The sequence below is a fragment of the Elephas maximus genome, chromosome 1 (genome assembly GCF_024166365.1).
Source record: "Elephas maximus indicus isolate mEleMax1 chromosome 1, mEleMax1 primary haplotype, whole genome shotgun sequence".
Taxonomy (NCBI): domain Eukaryota; kingdom Metazoa; phylum Chordata; class Mammalia; order Proboscidea; family Elephantidae; genus Elephas; species Elephas maximus.
In genome coordinates this window covers 35,239,738-35,263,010 of record NC_064819.1, presented here as the reverse complement: position 1 = coordinate 35,263,010, position 23,273 = coordinate 35,239,738, and the positions used below count along the sequence as shown (strand labels likewise).

Here is a 23,273-nt window from a genome sequence, read left to right as displayed (position 1 = left end):
ACTGGTCCCTCCTGATAACATGCCCAAAGTACATGAGATGAAGTCTCGCCACCTTCATTTCTAAGGGAGTACTCTGGCTGTACTTCTTCCAAGACAGACTTGCTAGTTCTTCTGACAGTCCATGGTATATTCAATATTCTTCACCAACACCACAATTCAGAGGCATCAACTCTTCTCCGGTCTTCCTTATTCATTGTCCAGCTTTTGCATGCATATGTGGTAATTGAAAATATCATGGCTTGGGTCAGGCGCACCTGAGTCCTCAAAATGACATCTTTGTTTTTGGGTTTTTTTTTTAAAGGGTCTAGGGTTGCCAAAGAGAGGCATTCCTGTACTTGGCAATTCTGCTGGGTTCTGCCTTAATTGCTGGCCTCTTCAGGGCCATTCATATTCAAATTCAGCTCATTGTGATAGGCTTTTATGGGGGTAGCCTGGAAACAAAGTCCTCATACTTAACGTAGTTTATCAGGGAAAATTCATTCTGACTTCCACGCAAGAAAACCATCTCATTTAAAAATAATAAGAAATGACTACATAAAGTTTTTACTGTTTACAAGGTGTTTTCACATAATATCTATCTGGCTAGCTATCTAGTTTGAGCACTGCTTACACGGTTTTTTCTAGCCTTCAATTCAGCACCGCTGAAAATGCTCACCTCAGAGTCATCATCCGTGACCTGGTCTGCCCGCTGTCCTGTGAGAGTCATAGCGGCTCTCTGTCCATTTACCCATGTCTTGCGCTGACTCTTCCCTGTCCGCGACAGTGTCTTGATTGCTCAGGATACCCTGAGCAAGGATTAGGTTTTATACTTAGTGAAAATGTTAATAAATGACTCCTCAATGGACTGACTGGTAAATTTGTGGTGGTCTCAGAATGAAAACCTGGCTGTTTGGTTTGACTCTACTACCTTCAGCTGCCTGGGACTGGGCCGTGCAGCTCTAAGGCAGAGTCCTCTGCAGAGAGGAAAACTTCCACAGTCCGAGAGAGCTGGAAGAGGCATTGCTGCATTAGCCTTGCTGTTTTCTCTTGATGCTTAATGGCCAGAAGCATGATTTACTAATGTTTAGCCAAGGAAAGGGCCTGCACACTCTTAGGATTATATGCATTTGTTTTTTAAGTGGATTTGCTGTTGAAACCAAGCTTCTGGGATTTGCAAATATTGTATTCTGTTTAATTTTGTTCTAGTGGTGAAGTGCTTGGGCCTTCCTTGCTATCCAGCCTGTTTTCTCATAGTGCTTTTTCTGAATTACTTTTTCCCCTTCTGTGGATTGCATGCTTGCTGTTCTTTGCTGTAAGCTTGTTTTATTTTCATATTGCACATTTGCTTCCCACCTGCATGTACTTAATTTTTGCATTTTTAAACTGTTGTTTGTTTGCTGCAGCAGCCAGAATGTATGGGGATCTGTGCTCCGATTACTAGAATATTCATGTCCGCCATTCAGATGTGGAAGCATGAGAGAGGCAGAATTAATAGGCAGGTGTTTGCTTGAAGAAAGCAACACCTGTAGAGGGAGAGGTGGGTAGTTTTATGGAATAAGGAGTCAAAACATTTAGAAGTTGTCCTGGCTTCCACCCTTTCATGCATGGCCCTACACCTAATTCATGAGCTCTATCCCGAAATTCTACTGTGAATCTGCCTCAGTTTTTTCCATCTCTGTTGTGAGCCCCATGCCCAGTCTCTTCATTCTCAGGCTCCTCTATCATTCTTTTATTCTCTCACTGTTGGAAATTATTTTCAACATTTCTTTCCTGTTTATTTTGTGTCCCCTTACTCAGATGTAAACATCATTAGGACATGAGCCTCGCTTATCTCTCTCTGCTGTAGTGCACTGAATAGACTACCCACAGGCCTGCGTCAAATTCTCTTGTGCCCCGAGGCCGTGTCACTGCCTCATTTTTTTTCACAGCACCTTTTTTTTTGATGATGATGATGATGGTGATAATGGATAAATATGGGGTTTGGGGATCAGCTCTTAGATGCTGAGGTTGGGAGTTTGAGGGAGATTTTTTTTTTTCTAAGACTGAGTGAGAGAGCTTATGGATAAGGTTCCTTTACTCTTGTGTTCTACCACCCATCTCTCAGTTTTTCATACTGTGGTGGCTTGAATGTTGCTGTGATACTGGAAGCTATCCCATGAATATTTCAAAAACCATCAGGGTCACCCATGATGGACAGGTTCCTACGGAGCTTCCAGGCTAAGATAGACTAAGAAAAGCCTGGCTTTCTACTTCCAAAGATTATCCACTGTAAACCCTATGGATCATAACAGATACATGTTTGATATAGTGCTAGAAGATGAGCCCCCTAAGTGGGAAGGCACTCAAAATACACAGTGGCCACAACAATGGACTCCAGTATACTAACAATTGTGAAGATGGTGTAAGACCTGGCAACATTTTATCCTGTTGTATGTGGGGTCTCTGTGAGTTGGAACTGACTCAGTAGCAACTGACAGCTTTTGTCTTCTTTTGTCCTAGCACAAGGTTGTGTAACAGGTTGGCAGAGAGAGGTGGGTATTCAGAGTATTTGCAGGCTGTTGTTGTCAGGTGTTGTTGTTAGGTGCTGACTGATAGCGACCTTACGTACAACAGAATGAAACACTGCCTGGCCTTGCGCCATACTCCCAATTGCTGCTATGCTTGAGCCCATTGTCGCAGCCCGCCATGTCAGTCCATCTCATTGAGGGTCTTCCTCTTCTTCACTGACCCTCTACTTTACCAAGCATGATGTCTTTCTCCAGGGACTGATCCCTCCTGACAACATGTCCGAAGTATTCTAGGGAGCATTCTGGTTGTACTTCTTCCAAGACAGATTTGTTCATTCTTTTGGCAGTCCATGGTATATTCAATGTCCTTTGAAAACACCACAATTGAAAGACGTCGATTCTTCTTCGGTCTTCCTTATTCATTGTCCAGCTTTCACATGCGTAGGAGGCAACTGAAAAGCATCATAGCTTGGGTCAGGTTCACCTTAGTCTTCAAGGTGACATCTTTGCTTTTCAACACTTTAAAGAGGTCCTTTGCAGCAGATTTGCCTGATGCAATGTCTTTTGATTGCTTGACTGCTGCTTCCGTGGCTGTTGATTGTGGATCCAAGTATAATGAAATCCTTGACAACTTCAATCTGTTCCCCATTTATTATAATGTGGCTTACTAGTCTAGTTGTGAGGATTTTTGTTTTCTGTATGTTGAGATGCAATCCATACCGAAGGCTGTGGTCTTTGATCTTAATCAGTAAGTGCTTCAAGTCTGCTTCACTTTCAGCAAGCAAGGTTGTGTCATCTGCATATTGTAGGTTGTTAATGAGAGTTCCTCCAATCCTAATGCCCCGTTCTTCTTCATATAGTCCAGCTTCTCAGATTATTTGCTCAGCATACAGACTGAATAGGTATGGGTGAAAGGATACAACAGTGATGCACACCTTTCCTAACTTTAAACCAGGCAGTATCCACTTGTTCTGTTTGAACAACTGCCTCTTGATCTGTATAGAGGTTCTTCATGGGCACAGTTAAGTGTTCTGGAATTCCCATTTGTAATGTTAGCCATGATTTGTTATGATCCACACAGTCAAATACCTTTGCATAGTCAATAAAACACCGGTAAACATCTTTCTGGTATTCTCTGCTTTCAGCCAGTATCCATCTGACATCAGCAATGATATCCCTGGTTCCAAGTCCTCTTCTGAGTCTGGCTTAAATTTCTGGCAGTTCCCTGTTGATATAGTGCTGCAGCCGCTTTTGAATGATCTGCAAAATTTTATTTGCATGTAATATTAATGATATTGTTTGATAAATTCCACGTTTGGTGGGATCACCTTTCTTGTGAATAGTCATTAATATAGATCTCTTCCATTTGTTTGGCCGGGTAGCTGTCTTGCAAATTTCTTGGCAAAGATGAGTGAGTACTTCTAGTGCTGCATCTGTTTGTTGAAACGTCTCAGTTGGTATTCTGTCAATTCCTGGGGCCTTGTTTTTCACCAATCCCTTCAGTGCAGCTTGGAATTCTTCCTTCAGGACCATTGGCTCCTGCTCATATGGTACCTCCTCAAATGGGTGAACATCAACCAATTCTTTTTTATATAGTGACTCTGTGTATTCTTTCCATCTTCTTTTGATGCTTTCTGAGTCATTTAATATTTTCACCATAAAATCCTTCACTGTTGCAACTTGAGGCTTGAATTTTTTCTTCAGTTCCTTCAGCTTGAGAAAAGCCAAGCATGTTCTTCCCTTTTGGTTTTCCATCTCCAGCTCTTTGCACATGTCATTATAATACTTTGTCTTCTCGAGCTGCCCTTTGAAATCTTCTGTTCAACTCTTTTACTTCATCATTTCTTCCTTTTGGTTTAGCTACTCGACTTTCAAGAGCAAGTTTTAGAGTCTCTTCTGACATCATTTTGGTCTTTTCTTTCTTTCCTGTGTTTTTAATGACCTCTTGCTTTCTTCATGTCTGATGTCCTTGATGTCATTCCACAGCTCATCTGGTCTTCCTTCATTAGTGTTCAATGCAGCAAATCTGTTCTTGGGATGGTCTCTAAATTCAGGTGGGATGTACTCAAGGTTGTACTTTGGCTGTTGTTGACTTGTTCTAATTTTCTTCAGTTTCAACTTGAACTTGCATATGAGCAATTGATATTCTGTCTGTTCCGCAGTTGGCACCCGGCCTTCTTCTGACTGATTATATTGAGCTTTTCCATCATCTCTTTCCTCAGATGTAGTCAGTTTGATTCCTGTGTATTCCATCTGGCGAGGTCCATGTGTGTAGTCACGATTTATGGGTGAAAAAGGTATTTGCAATGAAAATTTGTTGGTCTTACAAAATTCTATCATGCTATCTCCAGCATCATTTCTATCACCAAGGTCATATTTTCCAACTACTGATCCTTCTTCTTTATTTCCAATTTTCACATTCCAATCTCCAGTAATTATCAATTTCATACTGCAGAAGTTGTTAAAAATCTTCAACTTCTTCATCTTTGGCCTTAGTGGTTGGTGCATAAATTTGAATAATAGTCTTATTAACTGGTCTTTCTTGTAGGTGTAGGGATATTATCCTGTCACTGACAGTGTTGTACTTCAGGATAGGTCTTGAAATGTTCTTTTTGATGATGGATGCGACGCCATTCCTCTCCAAGTTGTCATTTCCTGCATAGCAGACTATATGATTACTTGATTCAAAATGGCCAATGCCAGTCCATTTCAGCTCACTAATGCCTAGGGTATCGATGTTTTATGCGTTCCATTTTATTTCTGAGGACTTCCAGTTTTCCTAGATTCATACTGCCTATTTTCCACCTTCTGATTATTAATGGATGTTTACAGCCTTTCTTCTCATTTTGAGTTGTGCTGTATCAGCAAATGAAGGTCCAGAAGGCTTGACTCCATCCATGTCATTAAGGTCAACTCTACTTTGAGGAGGCAACTCTTCCCTGTCATCTTTTGAGTGCCTTCCAACCTGAGGGGCAGTGTTCCACTGCTGTTCATAAGGTTTTCACTGGCTAAATCTTTTCACAAGTAGACTGCCGGGCCCTTCTTCTTAGTGTGTCTTAGTCTGGAAGCTCAGCTGAAACCTGTCTGCCATGGGTGATCCTCCTGGTATTTGAATACTGGTGGCATAGCTTCCAGCATCACAGCAATACACAAGCCCCCACAGTACATCAAACTGACAGACACGTGGGGGATATGCAGGTAGTAGATTTTAATGGGCAGAGCTAGGTTACGTTTAAGAAACCCACTGCCATTGAGTCGATTCCGACTCATAGCGACCCTATAGGACAGAGTAGAGCTAGCTGTGACCAAATTTCCAGGTTTGCCAGCTTCTGGGTTGGATCCTTTTGTTACATTCAGTCACATAGTCTTTTTTTTTTTTTTTTTTTTTTAAGTGTCTTATTGTGTCCTAGGTAAAAGTTTACACAGTAAATTAGATTCCCATTCAACAATTCATACACAAATCATTCTGTGACATTGTTTAAGCTCCCTGTAATGTATCAGCACTCCCACCATTTCTGTCCCGCCTGCCCTGCTTCCATCCATTCAGATTTCCTGCCCCTCTGTGCCTTCTCATCTTTGCTTTTCAGTAAATGTTGACTGTTTGGTATAGTTGATTGTTTAAAGGAGCACATTCCTCTTTGGGTATTATTGTTTATTTTATAAGCGAATCTATTACTTGGCTGAAAGGTGACCTCAGGGAGTGGCTTCAGTTACAGGTTAAAAGGGCATCTTAAGGTGATAGCCTTCGGGGTTCCTCTAATCTCTATCATCCCAGCAAGATGGTCTTTTTCATAAATTTGATTTTTTTTCTACATTTTTCTCCCTTACTTGTTTTTTATAGTCATCATTCCTCTGCTAAGATGTAAACTTAAGAGGGCGACATTTTGTTTTGCTGTTGCTCTACCATTGTATCAGTGGTTGGCAAATAGTAGGTGCTCAGCAAATACCATTTGCTGGTTGAAATGAATGAATGAATGACTTAGATTGTGTTCTAGAATAAGTGATTGTGTTTTAGTTACTGCAGATTTTCAAAGCAAATTTGGGAGAAGTAAGTCAGTGTGTGTGGCGTTTTGAGCTCCTGGTGAGGGAGAGTAGTTGTTTTAAATAAATATTTTTGTTAAATCCAGTTTGAAGACTGCTTTAAGACGGCATATTCACTGGAAAGGGATCTACATGGCAATGCTTCTCAAACTTTAAAGTGCATAGGGAAAAAAAATGCAAGAACCTGGCAATCTTGTTAAACTATAGATTCTTTTTCAGTAGCTTCAGGGTGGTGCCTGTGAGTCCGTATTTTTAGCAATCTCCGGGGTTACCAATACTGACAGCCACATTCTTATTTTGAATAGCGAGGATATACAGCCCCCTTAAAGCTATGAAATGGGTTTGTAAAGCCTAAGGACATCCTAAGTTAAGAAAAGGGAACATCCAAAAGACTGCCTGTCCTATGCTATATAAACATATTTCGGTTCCAAACATAGTCAGTTAAGAATTTTACTACTTCATTAGTAAGAAATGAATTCATGTTCATGAAAGAAAATTAGAAAATGCTGAAAGGTGACATGAAGGAAAACGCCACATTCTCCCCAGGCTGAGATAGCATCTTACACCATGCAGAGCTTTTCCTGTGCACAGGTAGCGTATGTTATAACATCATGCACTCTGTTTAGTTTCCTGTTTTCTTCACTCAAAAATACCATGGACATCTTTTCATATCAGTAAATGCTCACCCCAAAGTCAGTTTTATTTTATATTTTGTTGTTCAGAATATACACAGCTGAATATACACCAGCTCAATGGTTTCTACATGTACAGTTCAGTGATGATTATGTTCTTCAAGTTGTCAACCGTTTACACCCTCCTTTTCTGAACAAAAGTCAATTTTAAAGGGCTTAAGTGTTGCGTTTAAGGAAAGTACCGTAACTTACTGAACAAATCTTTTGTTCCTGGACGTTAAGGTTATTCCATTTCACTGACTCGACGGCACTGGGTGGGTATTACAAATAGCTAATTTATTTTCTCTCTTTTTTTCCTATCACTTTCTCTCCTCCCCTCCCTGCCCCTTTGCAATCTGTGCTCTAAAAAATACTGCCCTCTTGTCCCTTTTCCAGGAGTGTGTGAGTCACAGTCTTCCCCTGGTGTTAGCATGTAACTTGTCCTGAACGTGGATTTGTTGTGATTCCATCTGCCCACATCATGTGGCAATGATCGCTTGTTTTCCACAGGAGACACTGTTCAGTAGTTAAAAAAAAAAAAAGTGTTATGCAGTGACTCTGTTTCCTGAGCACACTGCTCACACAAGCTCACTGTCCCTTCCTGCCTTCTACAAGGGCGGCTGGTCTCCAAGAAAACACAATGGTAAACAAAGTTCTCTGGACACCTACTGACTGACAATGTGATGTATTTTTATTTAAAATGACTGTTCACTTGCTCCTCTGAAACATGTTGTAACCTTGACCTTTATACTCATGACCGTTTTAACATTCTTTTAAGTGGCAGGCAGTGTGAAAAGTGACTTCTTCCTTGATGGTACTCCTGAATAGTACCCAGGGTAATACAGTGTAAAACAGTAAGTGAATGGCAATGTATCTATGGTATATGTCTTGAATTGTATTGAAGAGTGGGTTTTAAATAATACACGGGTTTCTAATGTTGCTTCTCTCTCTTAGGATTTGGTCATGCTATGGGAGAAGTTGTCAGAGGAAATCATTATAAAGCCTTATAGAAGCCCCTGAGCAGTATTTCTTGACGCCATTGTGATGAACCCTTTTTAGGTGACTAAATAAAGTCTTGCACCTTAGTCAAGTTTCTGGTGTTGTTGTTAGTTGCTGTCAAGCCAATTCCGACTCGTGGTAACTGCTTATGTTAAAGAGTAGAACTGTTCCGTAGCGTTTTCTTGGTTGCAATCTTTGTGGAGGGCACCTTAGGTGGCACAAATGGTTAAGTGCTGGACTACTAACTGAAAGGTTGGCAATTCAAACCCATCCAGAGGCACCTGGAAGGCAGGCCTGGTGATCTGCTTCTGAAAGGTCACAGCACTGAAAACCCTACTCTGCACACATGGGGTTGCCATGAGTCAAAATCAACTCAATAGCAAATAACAACCACAACCCTTACAGGAACAGATTGCCAGGCATTTCTTTTGCAGTGCCACTGAGTGGGTTCAGGCTGCCAATCTTTAGGTTTGCAGTTGAGTACAAATTGTGCCATCTAGGGACTTCCAAGTTTCTGGTTAGTGCTTCATAAAAAAGATAATTAGAATTCTATTTAGCTAAGACCATTCAGAGAAGTGCCCATTGGGTATTCTGGGCTGTGTGTCTCCTGAAAGCAGGAGACAGATAGGGTCCATGGTGTGATGGGGTGTGGAGATGGCAGTTGCTTTCCTGAAGAATCATGAGGGGCTGGCTGGTTACAGAGGGGAGAGCTGCGGTGGTAGGGTTCACGTGTCCAAGCCAAGGTCATGACTTTAGCTAAACAAGCCTGAAAAGCTAGTGTTCTTGCTGATGCCTCAAGCTGTTTATCCGTGTGGAGGCCATCAGTTTTTTTCTTTTTTTATTGTGTTTTAAGTGAAAGTTTACAAATCGAATCAGTCTCTCATACAAAAATTTATGTACGCCTTGCTATGTACTCCTAGTTGCTCTCACCCTTACGAGACAGCACATTCTTCTCTCCACTCTGTATTCCCCATGTCCATTCAGCTCCTGTCCCCCTCTGCCTTCTCATCTCCCCTCCAGACTGGAGCTGCCCACATAGTCTCATGTGTCTACTTGAGCCAAGAAGCTCACTCCTCACCAGTATCATTTTCTATCTTATAGTCCAGTCCAATCCCTGTCTGAAGAGTTGGCTTTGGGAATGGTTCCTATCTTGGCCTAACAGAAGGTCTGGGGACCATGACCTCTGGGGTCCTTCTAGTCTCAGTCAGACCATTAAGCCTGGTCTTTTTATGAGAATTTGAGGTCTGCATCCTACTGCTTTCCTGCTCCATCAGGGATTCTCTGTTTTATTCCTTGTCAGGGTGGTCATTGGTGGTAGCTGGGCACCATCTAGTTCTTCTGGTCTCAGGCTGATGTAGTCTCTGGTTTATGTGGCCCTTTCTGCCTCTTGGGCTCATAATTATCTTGTGTCTTTGGTATTCCTGATTCTCCTTTGCCTCAGGTGGGTTGAGACCAATTGATGAATCTTAGAGGCCATCAGTTTTATTTTGATGATTCCCATCAAATGCTATGAAGTACTTTAAATCCAGGTCAGAATGGTATTGAGGACAGAAAGATAGAGAGGGAGGAGAAAGGAGAGAAAGAGAGAAGAGACACTTTTGTTTTGGGGGTTTAATAATAAATATGACGTACCTGGGTGGCACAAATAGTAAAGTGCTAACTACTAGCTGAAAAGCTGGCAGTTTGAACTCACCCAAAGGCACCTCAGAAGACAGGCCTGGTGATCTGCTTCTGAAAGGCCACAACAGCCTGAAAACTTCTGTGAAGCACAGTTCTATTCTGAAACGCACGGGGTCACCATGAGTTGGAATTGACTCGAAGGCAACTAACAACAACGATAAATATGACATAATTTTCCTGCCCTCAAGGAGTGAATGCGTGGTTCACCCTCTGAATGGGGTGACCCAATGAAGGAATCTTGGGTTTCTCACAGCTACAGGGTTCAATAAGCAGGCTGCTAACAGTTGTGAAGTGAAAGTGAATTTGGGGGTCAAGGACTGTCAGAGTAGGGGGACTAGCAGGGGGCTGTGGGCAGAGGCTGACAGGTGGTCAGGGGGAAGACGTGAGACCTGGGGAGTGTCCACAGTCCTTCAGGTGCAGATGTGCGTGGTGGGTATTGATGTGGTCTGCCCTGAAAGCTTGATGGCTGACCTCATGTCCCCGAAGATCCTTCAGGTGAAGTTTTCCTGCCAGTGAGAGATACGTTTTCAGGCAACTCTTAGAATTTGGGCAGAGTTCACGTAACTCTAGACCAGTGTTACACAGAGTGAGGTCAGCTGGCTGGTGCCGAGAGACGAGTATAGACACTGAGAGTAATTGGGTGTTTAGAGGAGTCCCTGGGTGGTACAAATGGTTAAAGGCACTGTGCTGCTAACTGAAAGTTTGAGTCCACCCAGAGATGCCTAGCAAGAAAGGCCTGGCAATCTACTTCTGAAAAAGTAGGCGTTGAAAACCTTATGTATCACAGTTCTACTCTAACACACATGGGGTTGCCATGAGTTGGAGTTGCCTTGATGGCTCGAGCAACTTGACATTGCGGCCACGTCCAAGTGTGGTGGAAAGATTTGTTTGGTTGAACAGGATACAGACCATTTTTGGTTTTGTGGAACTTATACATATACATTAAGTTGGCATCTGCCATCTGGCTTGAGCTGTGAACTACTGGTGAGCAGTGAGACGAAGTATCTTAATGGACAGAAACAAAACGAAACAAAAAGCAAAACCACCTGGTCCTTCATGACAATAGTTTGGGAAGCAGCACTCTAGACTGAGCAAGGTAGTGGGAGGTGAGGCTTGGGCCCAAGAACCAAGGACTTAAATAAACATAAAACTGAGTATCACATGCCAGTACCACTTCAGGTCTTTGTCAGTAAAGAGACTTCCCTCCCCCTCTTTTTCTTCCCCCCTTTTTTTGTAATGAGGATGTGTTTTCTCACTATTTTTCTATACACATTTTTGTACATATTATACATAATTCTATACACATTTTTCATACACGTTATACACAATTTATACATTTGTCATTTTAAATAAAGTCATAGTATTGTGTTCATATACAACAGTTTCTTAGCTTAGCATCTGTGAATATTTTTGTACAAATTACGTATTTTTTACTCCCTTTTAGGCTCCTGAAGTCTGTACTCAAAGGGGAAATACTGTGTCAAAGGGTCACAGTTTTATTGATATCCAGTAAGACTGAGGAAACTCTGGTGGCGCAGTGGTTAAGTGCTATGGCTCCTAACCAAAAGGTTGACAGTTCAAATCCACCAGGCACTCCTTGGAAATTCTATGAGGCAGTTCTACTCCGTCCTATAGGGTCGCTATGAGTCGGAATTGACTTGATGGGAACGGGTAACAACACTGAGCTGATTTCTATTGTAGTTGTAGATACATGGGCTCTTACATTTGTGGCATTAGGCTGTGTAATTCTAATATTTTTGTGCTAGTTTAGAAGGCAGTAATGATGCTTACTTCAGGAGATAGTGAGTCTGATTATTTTCTTTCAACATTTTGTCACATTTAGACCCAAATGATCTTTTTTAGAAAAAAAATTTCTTATGAAGTTGAACCTGAATGTTGTAATTTTATCAGTTTCTTTTACATAGTTTGGATGTAAGCTTTTATTCATTATACTTTACATATTTTCCCCATTCTATTATTGTTGTTTTTATATTTGTTTCATTACTTTTTTTTTTGCTTTTCAACACCTTTTTTTTTTTAATTGTACTTTAGATGAAGGTTTACAGAGCAAATTAATTTCTCATTAAACAATATACATATTGTTTTGTGACACTGGTTGCCAACCCCACAACATGTCAGCACTCTACCCTTCTTGACCTTGGATTCCCTGTTGCCACTTTTCCTGTCCCCTCCTACCTTCTTGTCCTTGCCCCTCGGCTAGTGTGCCCGTTTAGTCTTGTTTTGTTTTATGGGTGTGTCTAATCTTTGGATGAAGGGTAAATCGCAGGAGTTAAAAGGGTGTCCAGGGGCCATACTCTTGGGGTTTCTCCAGCCTCTGTCAGATAGTAAGTCTGGTCTTTTATTGTGAGTTAGTATTTTGTTCTACATTTTCCTCAGCTCTGTCTGGGACCCTCTGTTATGATCGCTGACAGAATAGTTGGTGGTGGCACCATCTAGTTGTACTGGACTCAGTCTGGTGGAGGCTGTGGTAGTTGTCCTTTGGACTAATTTTTACCTTGTGTCTTTGGTTTTCTTATTCTGGATGGGGTGGGACCAGTGGAGTATCTTACATGGCTGCTCGCAAGCTTTTAAGACCCCAGACGCTACTCACCAAAGTAAGATGTAGAGCGTTTTCTTCATAAACTATGTTATGCCAATTGAGCTAGATGTCCCCAAGAGCACGGTCCCCAGCCCTCAGCCCAGTACCATTACGTTTTTTGACGCACAACTTGTTTGTTAGTGTTTATATTTTCATATTAAATTACCTCATCTCTGATGATATCCTTTATTTTATGGGCCAGAAATGATCCCTCCCTTCACAAATGGGATAAGAATTCTATTCATCTCTTTTCTATTAAAAAAAAAAAAAAAGCATATCCCTTGGATCTCTCTGTTTGGTACAAGGTGTGGATGTAGACATACTAAATGTGTAACTGTCCCAGAAACTTTTCTTTCTATCTATCTAGCTGTCTGTCTGTCTGTCCCTTTTTTATTGTGGCAAACATAGAGGTAACAAAACATTTGCCATTTCAACAATCTTTACACGTACAGTTCAGTGACATTAAATATGTCCGTCATGTTGTTCAGCCATCACTATTGACTGTCCTGAATTTTTCCATCACCCTTAGCAGAGGTTCCCCTAAGCACTGAGTCCTCCTTCCTCCGTCTGCCTGTTCGCCTCTAGCAAGCACTAATAAACCTCAGTCTGTATACGCTTGCCTATTCTAGATATCTCATGTAGATGGGATCATACGGTATTTGTCCTTTTGTATCTGACTTATTTCACTCAGCATAACGTCTTCAAGGTTTATCCATGTTGTAGCATGTATCAAGACTTCACTTTTCTTTAACCACTTGTATTAGTGATTCTTTCCCCAGTTTTTGTGTTTCTTGTGGTTCGACATATATTAAACAATTACTATAGTGAATATATTTCTGAAATCTCCACTTTTATCTCACTGGTTATTTTCTTAAATTACTATGATATCATCAGCAAATTGAGACCATCTTACTTCTTTCTTTGCAATCTTTATCCCTTTTATTTTCTTTTCTGGCCTTGTTGCAATGTGTACACTATAGTAAGAAGCGCTGAAATAATGCTGTTTTAATGTTCTTTTCTGTCCTGTCTTATGTACCATAGCTATAACATTGGAGAAGTTTTTTGCTAGAAAGTCTTTTTAATAAACAATCTTGAGTTATTTGAACTTTAACAATTATTTGCTCATTTATTTCTAATAAGCATCAATATCTGTCATGATATTGTTATTTGTGCTGTACTGAAATTTGGCAATTTTGATAGATGTTGCACAAGTGTGTTTTTTATTTGGTGGGGTTAGAATAACAGAAGCTTAATTAAAAAAAATACTTCCATGGAGGAAAAGATGGCTAATTCCGTGGCTAAATTTACAGAGACATATTATCCAAAGTAAGAGAAAAGGAGGGATGAAATTGGGGTAGAAAATAAAGTATCTAAAATGTGAACAGTATCTTTGACTGTTCCTTGTAGCAGTATGTCTATAATTAAATATTATCCCGGGGTTTGAAAAGTGAGATGAATGGACAAAAAGAGAAATAGAATCAGTCTAACTCTGATACTTCCAAGCTGTGTTAATTTGGGCAAATGACTTAGCCTTGTTTTTTTTTTTTTTTTAACTGCAAAATGGAAATTACAATAAGAAGCTTACAGGTCTGTTAGGATTAGAAATAATATAGGTAAAGCACCTGGCACATATTGGAGCTTTTGGGTGCTGTTGAGTTGATTCTGACTCATAGCAAACCCATGTGACAGAGTGGAACTGCCTGATAGGGTTTTCTACGATGTAATCTTTAGGGAGCAGATTGCCAGGTCTTTCTTCTGCAGAGCTGCTGGGTGGGTTCGAACTGCCAACCTTTCAGTTAGCAGCTGAGTGCTTAACTATTGTACCACCAGAACTCCTTTGAGCTCATATTAGGCATACAGTAGTGTTTGGCTGTATTACAGGGCTCCATTCTTTATTATTGACTTATTAAGTCATAATTTATTAAATTACTATTCTAATTTATTAATGTTTATCATCAAATACGTGTCACCAAAGGAAGGGAACAATGTCTTTGGAACCCTATCCTGATAAAAGGATCTAAAACTTTATGTTCCTGCACTGATGAATGTGAAAAAATGATGATAAGATAATTGTAGTGATGGTGGTTGCATCCCTTGCCAACTATCTTCCATCCTTTGTTCCCTTGCTCCATTTTGGAGGGCCAGACAAGCATGTTTATTCCCCAGGCATCATGGAGGATCTCACCTGTCTGTGAGTGTAGCCAGTGTTCGGTAAAGCGAGTGCTCAGCTGTCCAGAAGCACTTGCAGCCCAGAGTTGGGTGGGAGCTGTGGGTGGCTGTGGAGCCGCTGGAGGCTCATTGCAGTGACTGCAGCAGCTGGGTGGCCTTTGCCCGGCTTCGTCTTCATTGTTTACCTTCCTTCTCCTTTCCTTTTTCTGTATGTAGATTACTTGGCTAGGTGCCCTTGGCTAATGTTGTAACCTGTCTCTTTCTTCTAGAATTCTGAAGGTGGACTCTATGTATGCATGAATACATTTTTGGCCTTTGGGAGGGAACACGTTGAAAGACATTTTCGAAAAACTGGACAGAGCGTATACATGCACCTGAAAAGACACGTGCGAGAGGTAAGACAACCACTTTTGGAGAACTAGCCTTGGTATTTTTCCTGTGACGTTGTCCTAAGGTGGTTTATCATGTGGAGATTTTACTGTGCCCAGATAACTTCTGACTGTCTTTCATGGTGGGAAACAAACAGCACTATTGCAGAAATTCATAGATTCCTCCAACTTTATCCTAACTGGTTTTATTTTCCTGTTTCTCTAAACCTCTGATTCGAGTTGTTAAAGAGGCTGATTGAAAAAAATATGTTCGAATCTAAAAGTACAGAAAATAATGCCAGAAAAACCCATGGACCCAAAAATCAGAATTGAAAAGTATTAGCATTTGGATTTCTTACTTCATGTATTTAATGAAAGAAATAGTTTTCTTGAAAATTTTAGTCCCTTTTGTTCCCTCCCTCCCCCAAGATAACCGCTGTCATGAATTTGCTGTTTCTCCTCTGTCCTATAGGGTCGCTATGAGTCGGAATTGACTCGACGGCACTGGGTTTTACTGGGTTCCTTCCCATACATGTCATTATATTTTATCTTCATATGTGTTTTCACAAACGATATGTAGTAATGTTTTAAAAATATAGACAAATTCTATTACACCTATAATTATGCATAGAGTTTTCCTGTTCAACACTGTTTTTGAAATCTACCCATGTTGAGATGCATCTGGATGTACTTCATTCATTTTAATGGTTGCTTAGCATTCCATCCTGTGAGTGTCTTGCAATTTACTGTTCTGTACTTCTTTTGATGAACATTTAGATTGTTTCCTTTTGTGTGTGTGTGTGTGTGTTTTACTACAACAAGACAACAATGAATATCTTTATACATTTTTTCTGGGGACAAGTGCAAATTGCTTTAGAAAATATATCTGCAAGTGCAGTTCCTGGCTCATGGGTGTGCTTGTCTTCAGTTTTACCGGATATTGCCAGATAGCTCTCCAGCCTTATCTGCAGTGATTGTGAATTCCTGTTTTCTTATACCCTTACCAACCCTTGGGATATTCAGACTGTTGATTTTTGCCAACCTCATGTTCGTTGGCCATTTTGTTTTCTCTTCTCTGATTTGCCTATTTGTATTTTCAGCCTATTTCTCTGTGGATTTATCTTTCTCCTCCTACTACATATTAGTTTGAGGAGTTTCTTTTACATTCTGGATACGAATGTTTGTCTGTTACATATGTATTGCAAATGTTTTCTTATAGTCTGCTTTGTCTTTTTACTTTGTTTATGGATTATTATGTTGAGTACGAGTTTTAAATTTTGATGTGGTTAGATTAAACTTTTTCTCTTATGAATTGCACTTTTTGTATCTTGTTTAAGAAATTATTTCCTAACATGAAGTCATGTGTATAGTCGCCGTTTATGTTGGTGAAAGAAGGTATTTGCAATGAAGAAGTCGGTCTTGCAAAATTCTATCCTTTGATCTCTGGCACTGTTTCTATCACCAAGGCCATATTTTCCAACTACTGATCCTTCTTCTTTGGTTCCAACTTTCGCATTCCAGTCACCAGTAATTATCAATGTACCTTGACTGAATGTTCGATCAATTTCAGTCTGCAGCAGCTGATAAAAATCTTCTATTTCTTCATCTTTGGCCCTAGTGGTTGGTGCTTAAATTTGAATAATAGTCATATTAACTGGTCTTCCTTGTAGTAATGTGGACATTATCCTATCACGGACAGCGTTGTACTTCATGATAGATCTTGAAATGTTCTTTTTGACAATGAATGCAACACCATTCCTCTTCAAGTTGTCATTCCCAGCTTAGTAGACTATATGATTATCCGATTCAAAATGGCCAATACCAGTCCATTTCAGCTCACTAATGCCTACGATATGGATGTTTATGCATTGCATTTCATTTTTGACGATTTCCAATTTTCCTAGATTCATACTTCGTACATTCCCCGTTGCAATTACTAATGGATGTTTGCAGCTATTTCTTTTCATTTTGAGTCATGCCACATCAGCAAATGAAGGTCCCGAAAAGCTTTACTCCATCCACGTCATTAAGGTTGACTCTACTTTGAGGAGGCAGCTCTTCCCCAGTCATCTTTTGAGTGTCTTCCAACCTGGGGGGCTTATCTTCCAGCACTATATCAGACAATGTTCCGCTGCTATTCATAAGGTTTTCACTGGCTAATGCTTTTCAGAAGTAGACTGCCGGGTCCTTCTTCCTAGTCTGTCTTAGTCTGGAAGCTCAGCTGAAATCTCTTCTCCATGGGTGACCCTGCTGGTATCTGAATACTGGTGGCATAGCTTCCAGCATCACAGCAACACGCAAGCCCCTACAGTATGACAAACTGACAGACACGTGGGCCTCGCTAGATGGAACACACAGAAATCAAATTGACTACATCTGTGGAAAGAGATGATGGAAAAGCTCAATATCATCAGTTGGAACAAGGCCAGGGGCTGACTGTGGAACAGATCATCAATAGCTCATATGCACGTTCAAGCTGAAACTGAAGAAAATGAGAGCAAGTCCATGAGAGCCAAAATATGACCTTGAGTATATCCCACCTGAATTTAGAGACCATCTGAAGAATAGATTTGACGCATTGAACACGGGTGACCAAAGACCAGATGAGTTGTGGAATGATGTCAAGGACATCATCCTTGAAGAAAGCAAGAGGCCATTGAAAAGAAAGGAAAGAAAGAAAAGACCAAGATGGATGTCAGAGGAGACTCTGAAACTTGCTCTCGAACGTCGAGCAGCTAAAGGAAAAGGAAGAATTGATGAAGTAAAAGAACTGAACAGAAGATTTCAAAGGGTGACTCGAGAAGACAGAGTAAAGTATTATAATGACATGTGCAAAGAGCTGGAGATGGAAATCCAAAAGAGAAGAACACGCTCCGCGTTTCTGAAGCTGAAAGAACCGAAGAAAAAATTTAATCCTCGAGTTGCAATAGTGAACGATTCTATGGGGAAAATATTAAACGACGTGGGAAGCATCAAAAGAAGATGGAAGGAATACACAGAGTCATTATACCAAAAAGAATTAGTCGATGTTCAGCCATTTCAAGAGGTAACATATGATCAGGAACCGATGGTACTGAAGGAAGATGTCCAAGCTGCTCTGAAGGCATTGGCGAAAAACAAGGCTCCAGGAATTGATGGAGTATCAACTGAGATGTTTCAACAAACAGATGCAGCACTGGAGGTGCTCACTCATCTGTGCCAAGAAATATGGAAGACAACTTCCTGGCCAACTGACTGGAAGAGATCCATATTTATGCCTATTCCCAAGAAAAGTGATCCAACCGAATATGGAAATTATAGAACAATATCATTGATATCACACGCAAGCAAAATTTTGCTGAAGATCATTCAAAAACGGCTACAGCAGTATATCGACAGGGAACTGCCAGAAATTCAGGCCAGTTTCAGAAGAGGACATGGAACCAGGGATATCATTGCTGATGTCAGATGGATCCTGGCTGAAAGCAGAGAATACCAGAAGGATGTTTACCTGTGTTTTACTGACTATGCAAAGGCATTCGACTGTGTGGATCATAACAAATTATGGATAACTTTGCGAAGAATGGGAATTCCAGAACACTTAATTGTGCTCATGAGGAACCTTTACATAGATCAAGAGGCAGTTGTTCGGACAGAACAAGGGGATACTGATTGGTTTCAAGTCAGGAAAGGCGTGCGTCAGGGATGTATTCTTTCACCATACCTATTCAATCTGTATGCTGAGCAAATGACCCGAGAAGCTGGACTATATGAAGAAAAACGGGCCATCAGGATTGGAGGAAGACTCGTTAACAATCTGCGTTATGCAGATGACACAACCTTGCTTGCTGAAAGTGAAGAGGACTTGAAGCACTTCCTGATGAAGATCAGAGACCACAGCCTTCAGTATGGATTGCACCATAACATAAAGAAAACAAAAATCCTCACAGCTGGACCAATGAGCAACATCATGATAAATGGAGAAAAGATTGAAGTTGTCAAGGATTTCTTTTTACTTGGATCCACAATCAACAGCCATGGAAGCAGCAGTCAAGAAATGAAAAGATGCATTGCATTGGGTAAATCTGCTGCAAAGGACCTCTTTAAAGTGTTGAAGAGCAAAGATATCACCTTGAAGACTAAGGTGGGCCAGACTCAAGCCGTGGTGTGTTCAATCACATCATATGCATGTGAAAGCTGGACAATGAATAAGGAAGACCAAAGAAGAATTGATGCCTTTGAATTGTGGTGTTAGCAAAGAATACTGAATATACCATGGACTGCTAAAAGAATGAACAGATCTGTCTTGGAAGAAGTACAACCAGAATGCTCCTTAGAAGCAAGGATGGTGAGACTGCATCTTATATGCTTTGGACATGTTGTCAGGAGGGATCAGTCCCTGGAGAAGGACATAATGGTTAGCACAGTACAGGGTCAGCGGAAGAGAAGAAGACCCTCAATGAGGTGAATTAACACAGTGGCTGCAACAATGAGCTCAAGCATAGCAACAATTGTAAGGATGGCTCAGGACCGGGCTAGGGTCACTCTTAGTCTGAACCGACTTGATGGCACCTAACATCAGAACAACAACTACATGAAGTCATAAAGATATATTTTCTTCTAATAGTTTTTTTTTTAAGTCTGTGTACTTTTGTGTGTGCTTTAACATTTTAGGTTTAACCATCTATAACTTTGTTTTGTATGGTTGAAGTATGGGAAACTACTTTTATTTTTTGCCGTACTGGTAACCAGTGGCCCCACCACGGATACGGTAGCATATCCTTTCCCAGTGATTTATATTGCCATCTTTTTTATGTCTGAACTTGGGTTGATTTTGAGGCTCTCAGCTCTGTTTCTTTGGTCCTATTTGTCTTTGTATTGATGTGACAAGCTTGATATTTGGTAGAAAAAACACTTTTTCCTGTTTTTTTTTCCAGAACTTTTCTGGATGTTTTTATACCTTTATTTTTCTGTATGGATTTTAGAGTCAGTTCACGTAGTTAAAAAAAATCCTGTTAAGATTTTGTTTAAATTTGCATTGAATTTATAGATGAATCTAGAATTGGCGTCATTGTGTCAGCTTCATGGGGGCAGGGACTTTTGTCTGCATTGTTCGCTGCAACATCTTCAGTACCGAACAGTGTCTGGCATGCGGTAGGTTCTTCATAAATACTTACTGAATGACTTAAATATGATACCTGTCTAAGGAGGCCTGGTGGTGCAATGGTTAAGCACACAGCTGCTAACCAAAAGGTTGGCGGATAGAACCCACCTAGTGGCTCCACAGTAGAAAGACCTGGCAAACCGCTTCCATAAAGATTACAGCCTAGGAATCCCTATGGGGCAGTTCTACTTTGTTATATAGGGTCAGTATGAATTGGAATTGACTCGATAGCACCTAACAACAACAGCAACATACCAATCTGTTTATTCTGGTCTTTTTAATGTCCTTCGATAATATTTTGTAAATTTCTATAAAAACCAGAAAAACCAAAACTACTGCCATTGAGTTGATTCCAAGTCATAGTGACCCAAAAGGACAGAGTAGAGCTGCCCCATAGGGTTTACAAGGCTGTAAATCTTTACGTAAGCAGACTGCTATGTCTTTCTTCCGTGGAGAGGCCAGTGGATTCAAACGGCCAACATTTTGGTGAGCACGTGAGTCATTTTAACCACTGACCCATCAGGGCTGTTTATTAGACATTTTTTCCCCGAGTACCTTATAATTTTTGTTACTATTGTTATTGATATCTTTTATTTATGTATACATATATGTATTAATTGGTTATTTGTTACTGGGGTTTGGGGATGCTATTAATTTTCAAATGTTGATTTTATATTGAGCAACAGTATTCAATTATCATTTTAATTCTTATAGTTTATGTAGAGTGTCTTGGATCTTCGAGATAGTCGGTGCTGATTTGAGTTTCATCTAATCTCCCACACTAACCCATTGTAGTCTAGCTGATTCTGACTCTTAGTGACTCTGTAGGACAGAGTAGAACTGCTCCATAGGGTTTCCAAGGAGTGGATGGTGAATTTAAACCGCAGACCATTTGTTTAGCAGCCAAGCTCTTAACCGCTGTGCCTACATAATAATATATTCTCTGTTAAAGCTCCTAATAAAGTAGAGATCCCAAAAGTGGACAGTGGGGAGAGGAGGACGAGAAAGAAAGGCCAGGAGACCAGATAAGCCATAAGCTCAATGAATAGCTATGAAACATTTTAATGTTGGCCTAATATGTGGTTTACATTCACTATTCTGTTAGGTGATACATAGCAATTCTTATGAAATTCAGTTTGTCCATATGTCTTAGTGTAAAGTGATGGAGTTTTTAGGAAACTAGAAAATAAATGAAACTGGGACCTAGAGAGTTGAAATGTCTTGCTCAGCATCACAAACTTAGAGGCAGAATTGTAGAATGATGGTAATCTTGTTCACTCAGCTCTCTCTCTGAGATGTTAAGCTAAATATTTCACTCTGACTACAACCCCTCTTGTTTTAGCTCTTTCACCCCATTTCATTCCATTTCTGCCTCTTCTTCTTCCTCCTCAAGGACTTCAGGCCCGTGACTTGTCCAGTGCGCCACTTCCACTCTGCTTTTTCACCTCAAGATTCATTACTTTAAACATTCTTTTAACACTACCCTCAACTGACGCATATGCTCTCTTGCCTCTTTAACTATCCTACAGAACACCAACCAGTCAATGCATTAACATCATCCTCTGCTTCCACGCATGGACTACAACCCTCCTTTACCATGTGGTTTGGGACTCTGTCATATTCCAGGTGTTCCTTCCGCCTTCTGCTGGGGCCTCTCATTGCCCAGCAAACCTTCTAGTCTATACTCCCACTCCCATGAGCGGCTACTCAAAGAAACTATTTTATCTTGTACTTTACAGAGAAAACAGGGACCCCGGACAGGAAATCACTTCACTTCTTTCTTGCCTACTGGAAACTCATCAGCATCTACATCCACTTTCCCCCCACCCCATCTCAGCAGGAGGCTGTGTTCCTCTGTCCTCATGGTCCTGTTTCTCCTGTCTCCAGAAACTTGCTCCTTGGCTAACTCTGTTATTGTTTTTAACTGCCGTCAGTTGGCCCTGACTTACAGCGACGCCATGCACAATGGAACTAAATCCGCCTGGTCTTGTGCCATCCCCGTGATCAGCTGTGGATTGGACAGTTATGATCTGCAGGGTGTTCATTGGCAGACTCTTGGAAGTAGATTGCCTGGCCTTTCTCCTCATTAACTCCACCCCTTCTTATATCTCCAGCTTCTCCCTCTCCTGCTTATTCTCTCCCACCTTAAAAAAAGAACCTGCCACAAAACTATCCTCTAATGCATGTTCCTTCAGTCGTTTCACCCTCCAATTAAAGCTTCTTGAAGAGATTTTCTGTTTTCATCGTTTCTACTACACTTTCCTTTAAGGTTCAGCATTGCATTCTGATCTATCTTCCTGCCAGTCCACTAAGACTGCCAAGGGTGCCAGAGAGCTCCTAGTTATCACACGTAGTGGATATATGGTTCAGTTTTGATTTTACTTGACTTTTTGGGTATTTGAAATTGCTTTTCTTTTAGAAATTTTCCTCCCTTGGTTCCTTCGGCATCATTCTTTCTTGGCTTTCCTTCTGTCTTCAGACTGCTCCTTCTTTGATTCTGTCACTAGCATCTCTTTCTCCATTTACTTCTTAAATATTGGCATTTTCTGGGATGGTTATTTGACCATCCTCTCTTCTTTCTCTGGAAGCGGTTCTTCGTCATCAGTGTCGTCCATATCCTTTTTAACCTCTATCTCTAAGCTGATGACCTCCAAATTCATCTCTTCCCAGAGCTAAGATCTGACCATCCAACTCTGCCTTGGATTTTTCTGCTTGGACATCTCATGGGTAACTCAAGCTCAATATGCCCGGGCTGAACTAATTAACCTCTTTCTCAAAATTGTTTTCTCCCTTGGATTCCAGAGACCTAGACATCCTTTGGACTCTGCTTTCCTTCCATGTCTGTTTGCTGACTAAGTCCTGTCACCTGGGCTTTCCAAATAGTTCTGAAGTTCATCCTGTCCTCTCCATTGGTGCTATTCTTGTCTGAGTGCTCATTATCCCTTAAAAGAAATAGTGCTGTAGCTTAGTGACTAATCTCTCCTCTTTCAAACTTGCTGTCTCTTCCTAGTCTTCACCCTGCACCCAGAGTGATCTTTCCAGATGCCTGTAACCCTGTGGCACACTGAAGCTTGAGTCTCTGATGTCTCTCCCTTTGTGGCAGGATGAAGTTCAAAC

General features: G+C 40.8%; 1 protein-coding gene across 1 annotated transcript in view; it reads left to right on the top strand.

Moving 5' to 3' along the window:
• The window catches only part of USP13 (ubiquitin specific peptidase 13), a 150,403-nt gene that overhangs the window by 19,855 nt on the left and 107,275 nt on the right, over window positions 1–23,273 (top strand). Inside the window, exon 2 of the mRNA XM_049881750.1 lies at window positions 14,915–15,040. Within this exon, the coding sequence (XP_049737707.1) occupies window positions 14,915–15,040 (126 nt within the window). The remainder of the gene's footprint in view (window positions 1–14,914; window positions 15,041–23,273) is intronic.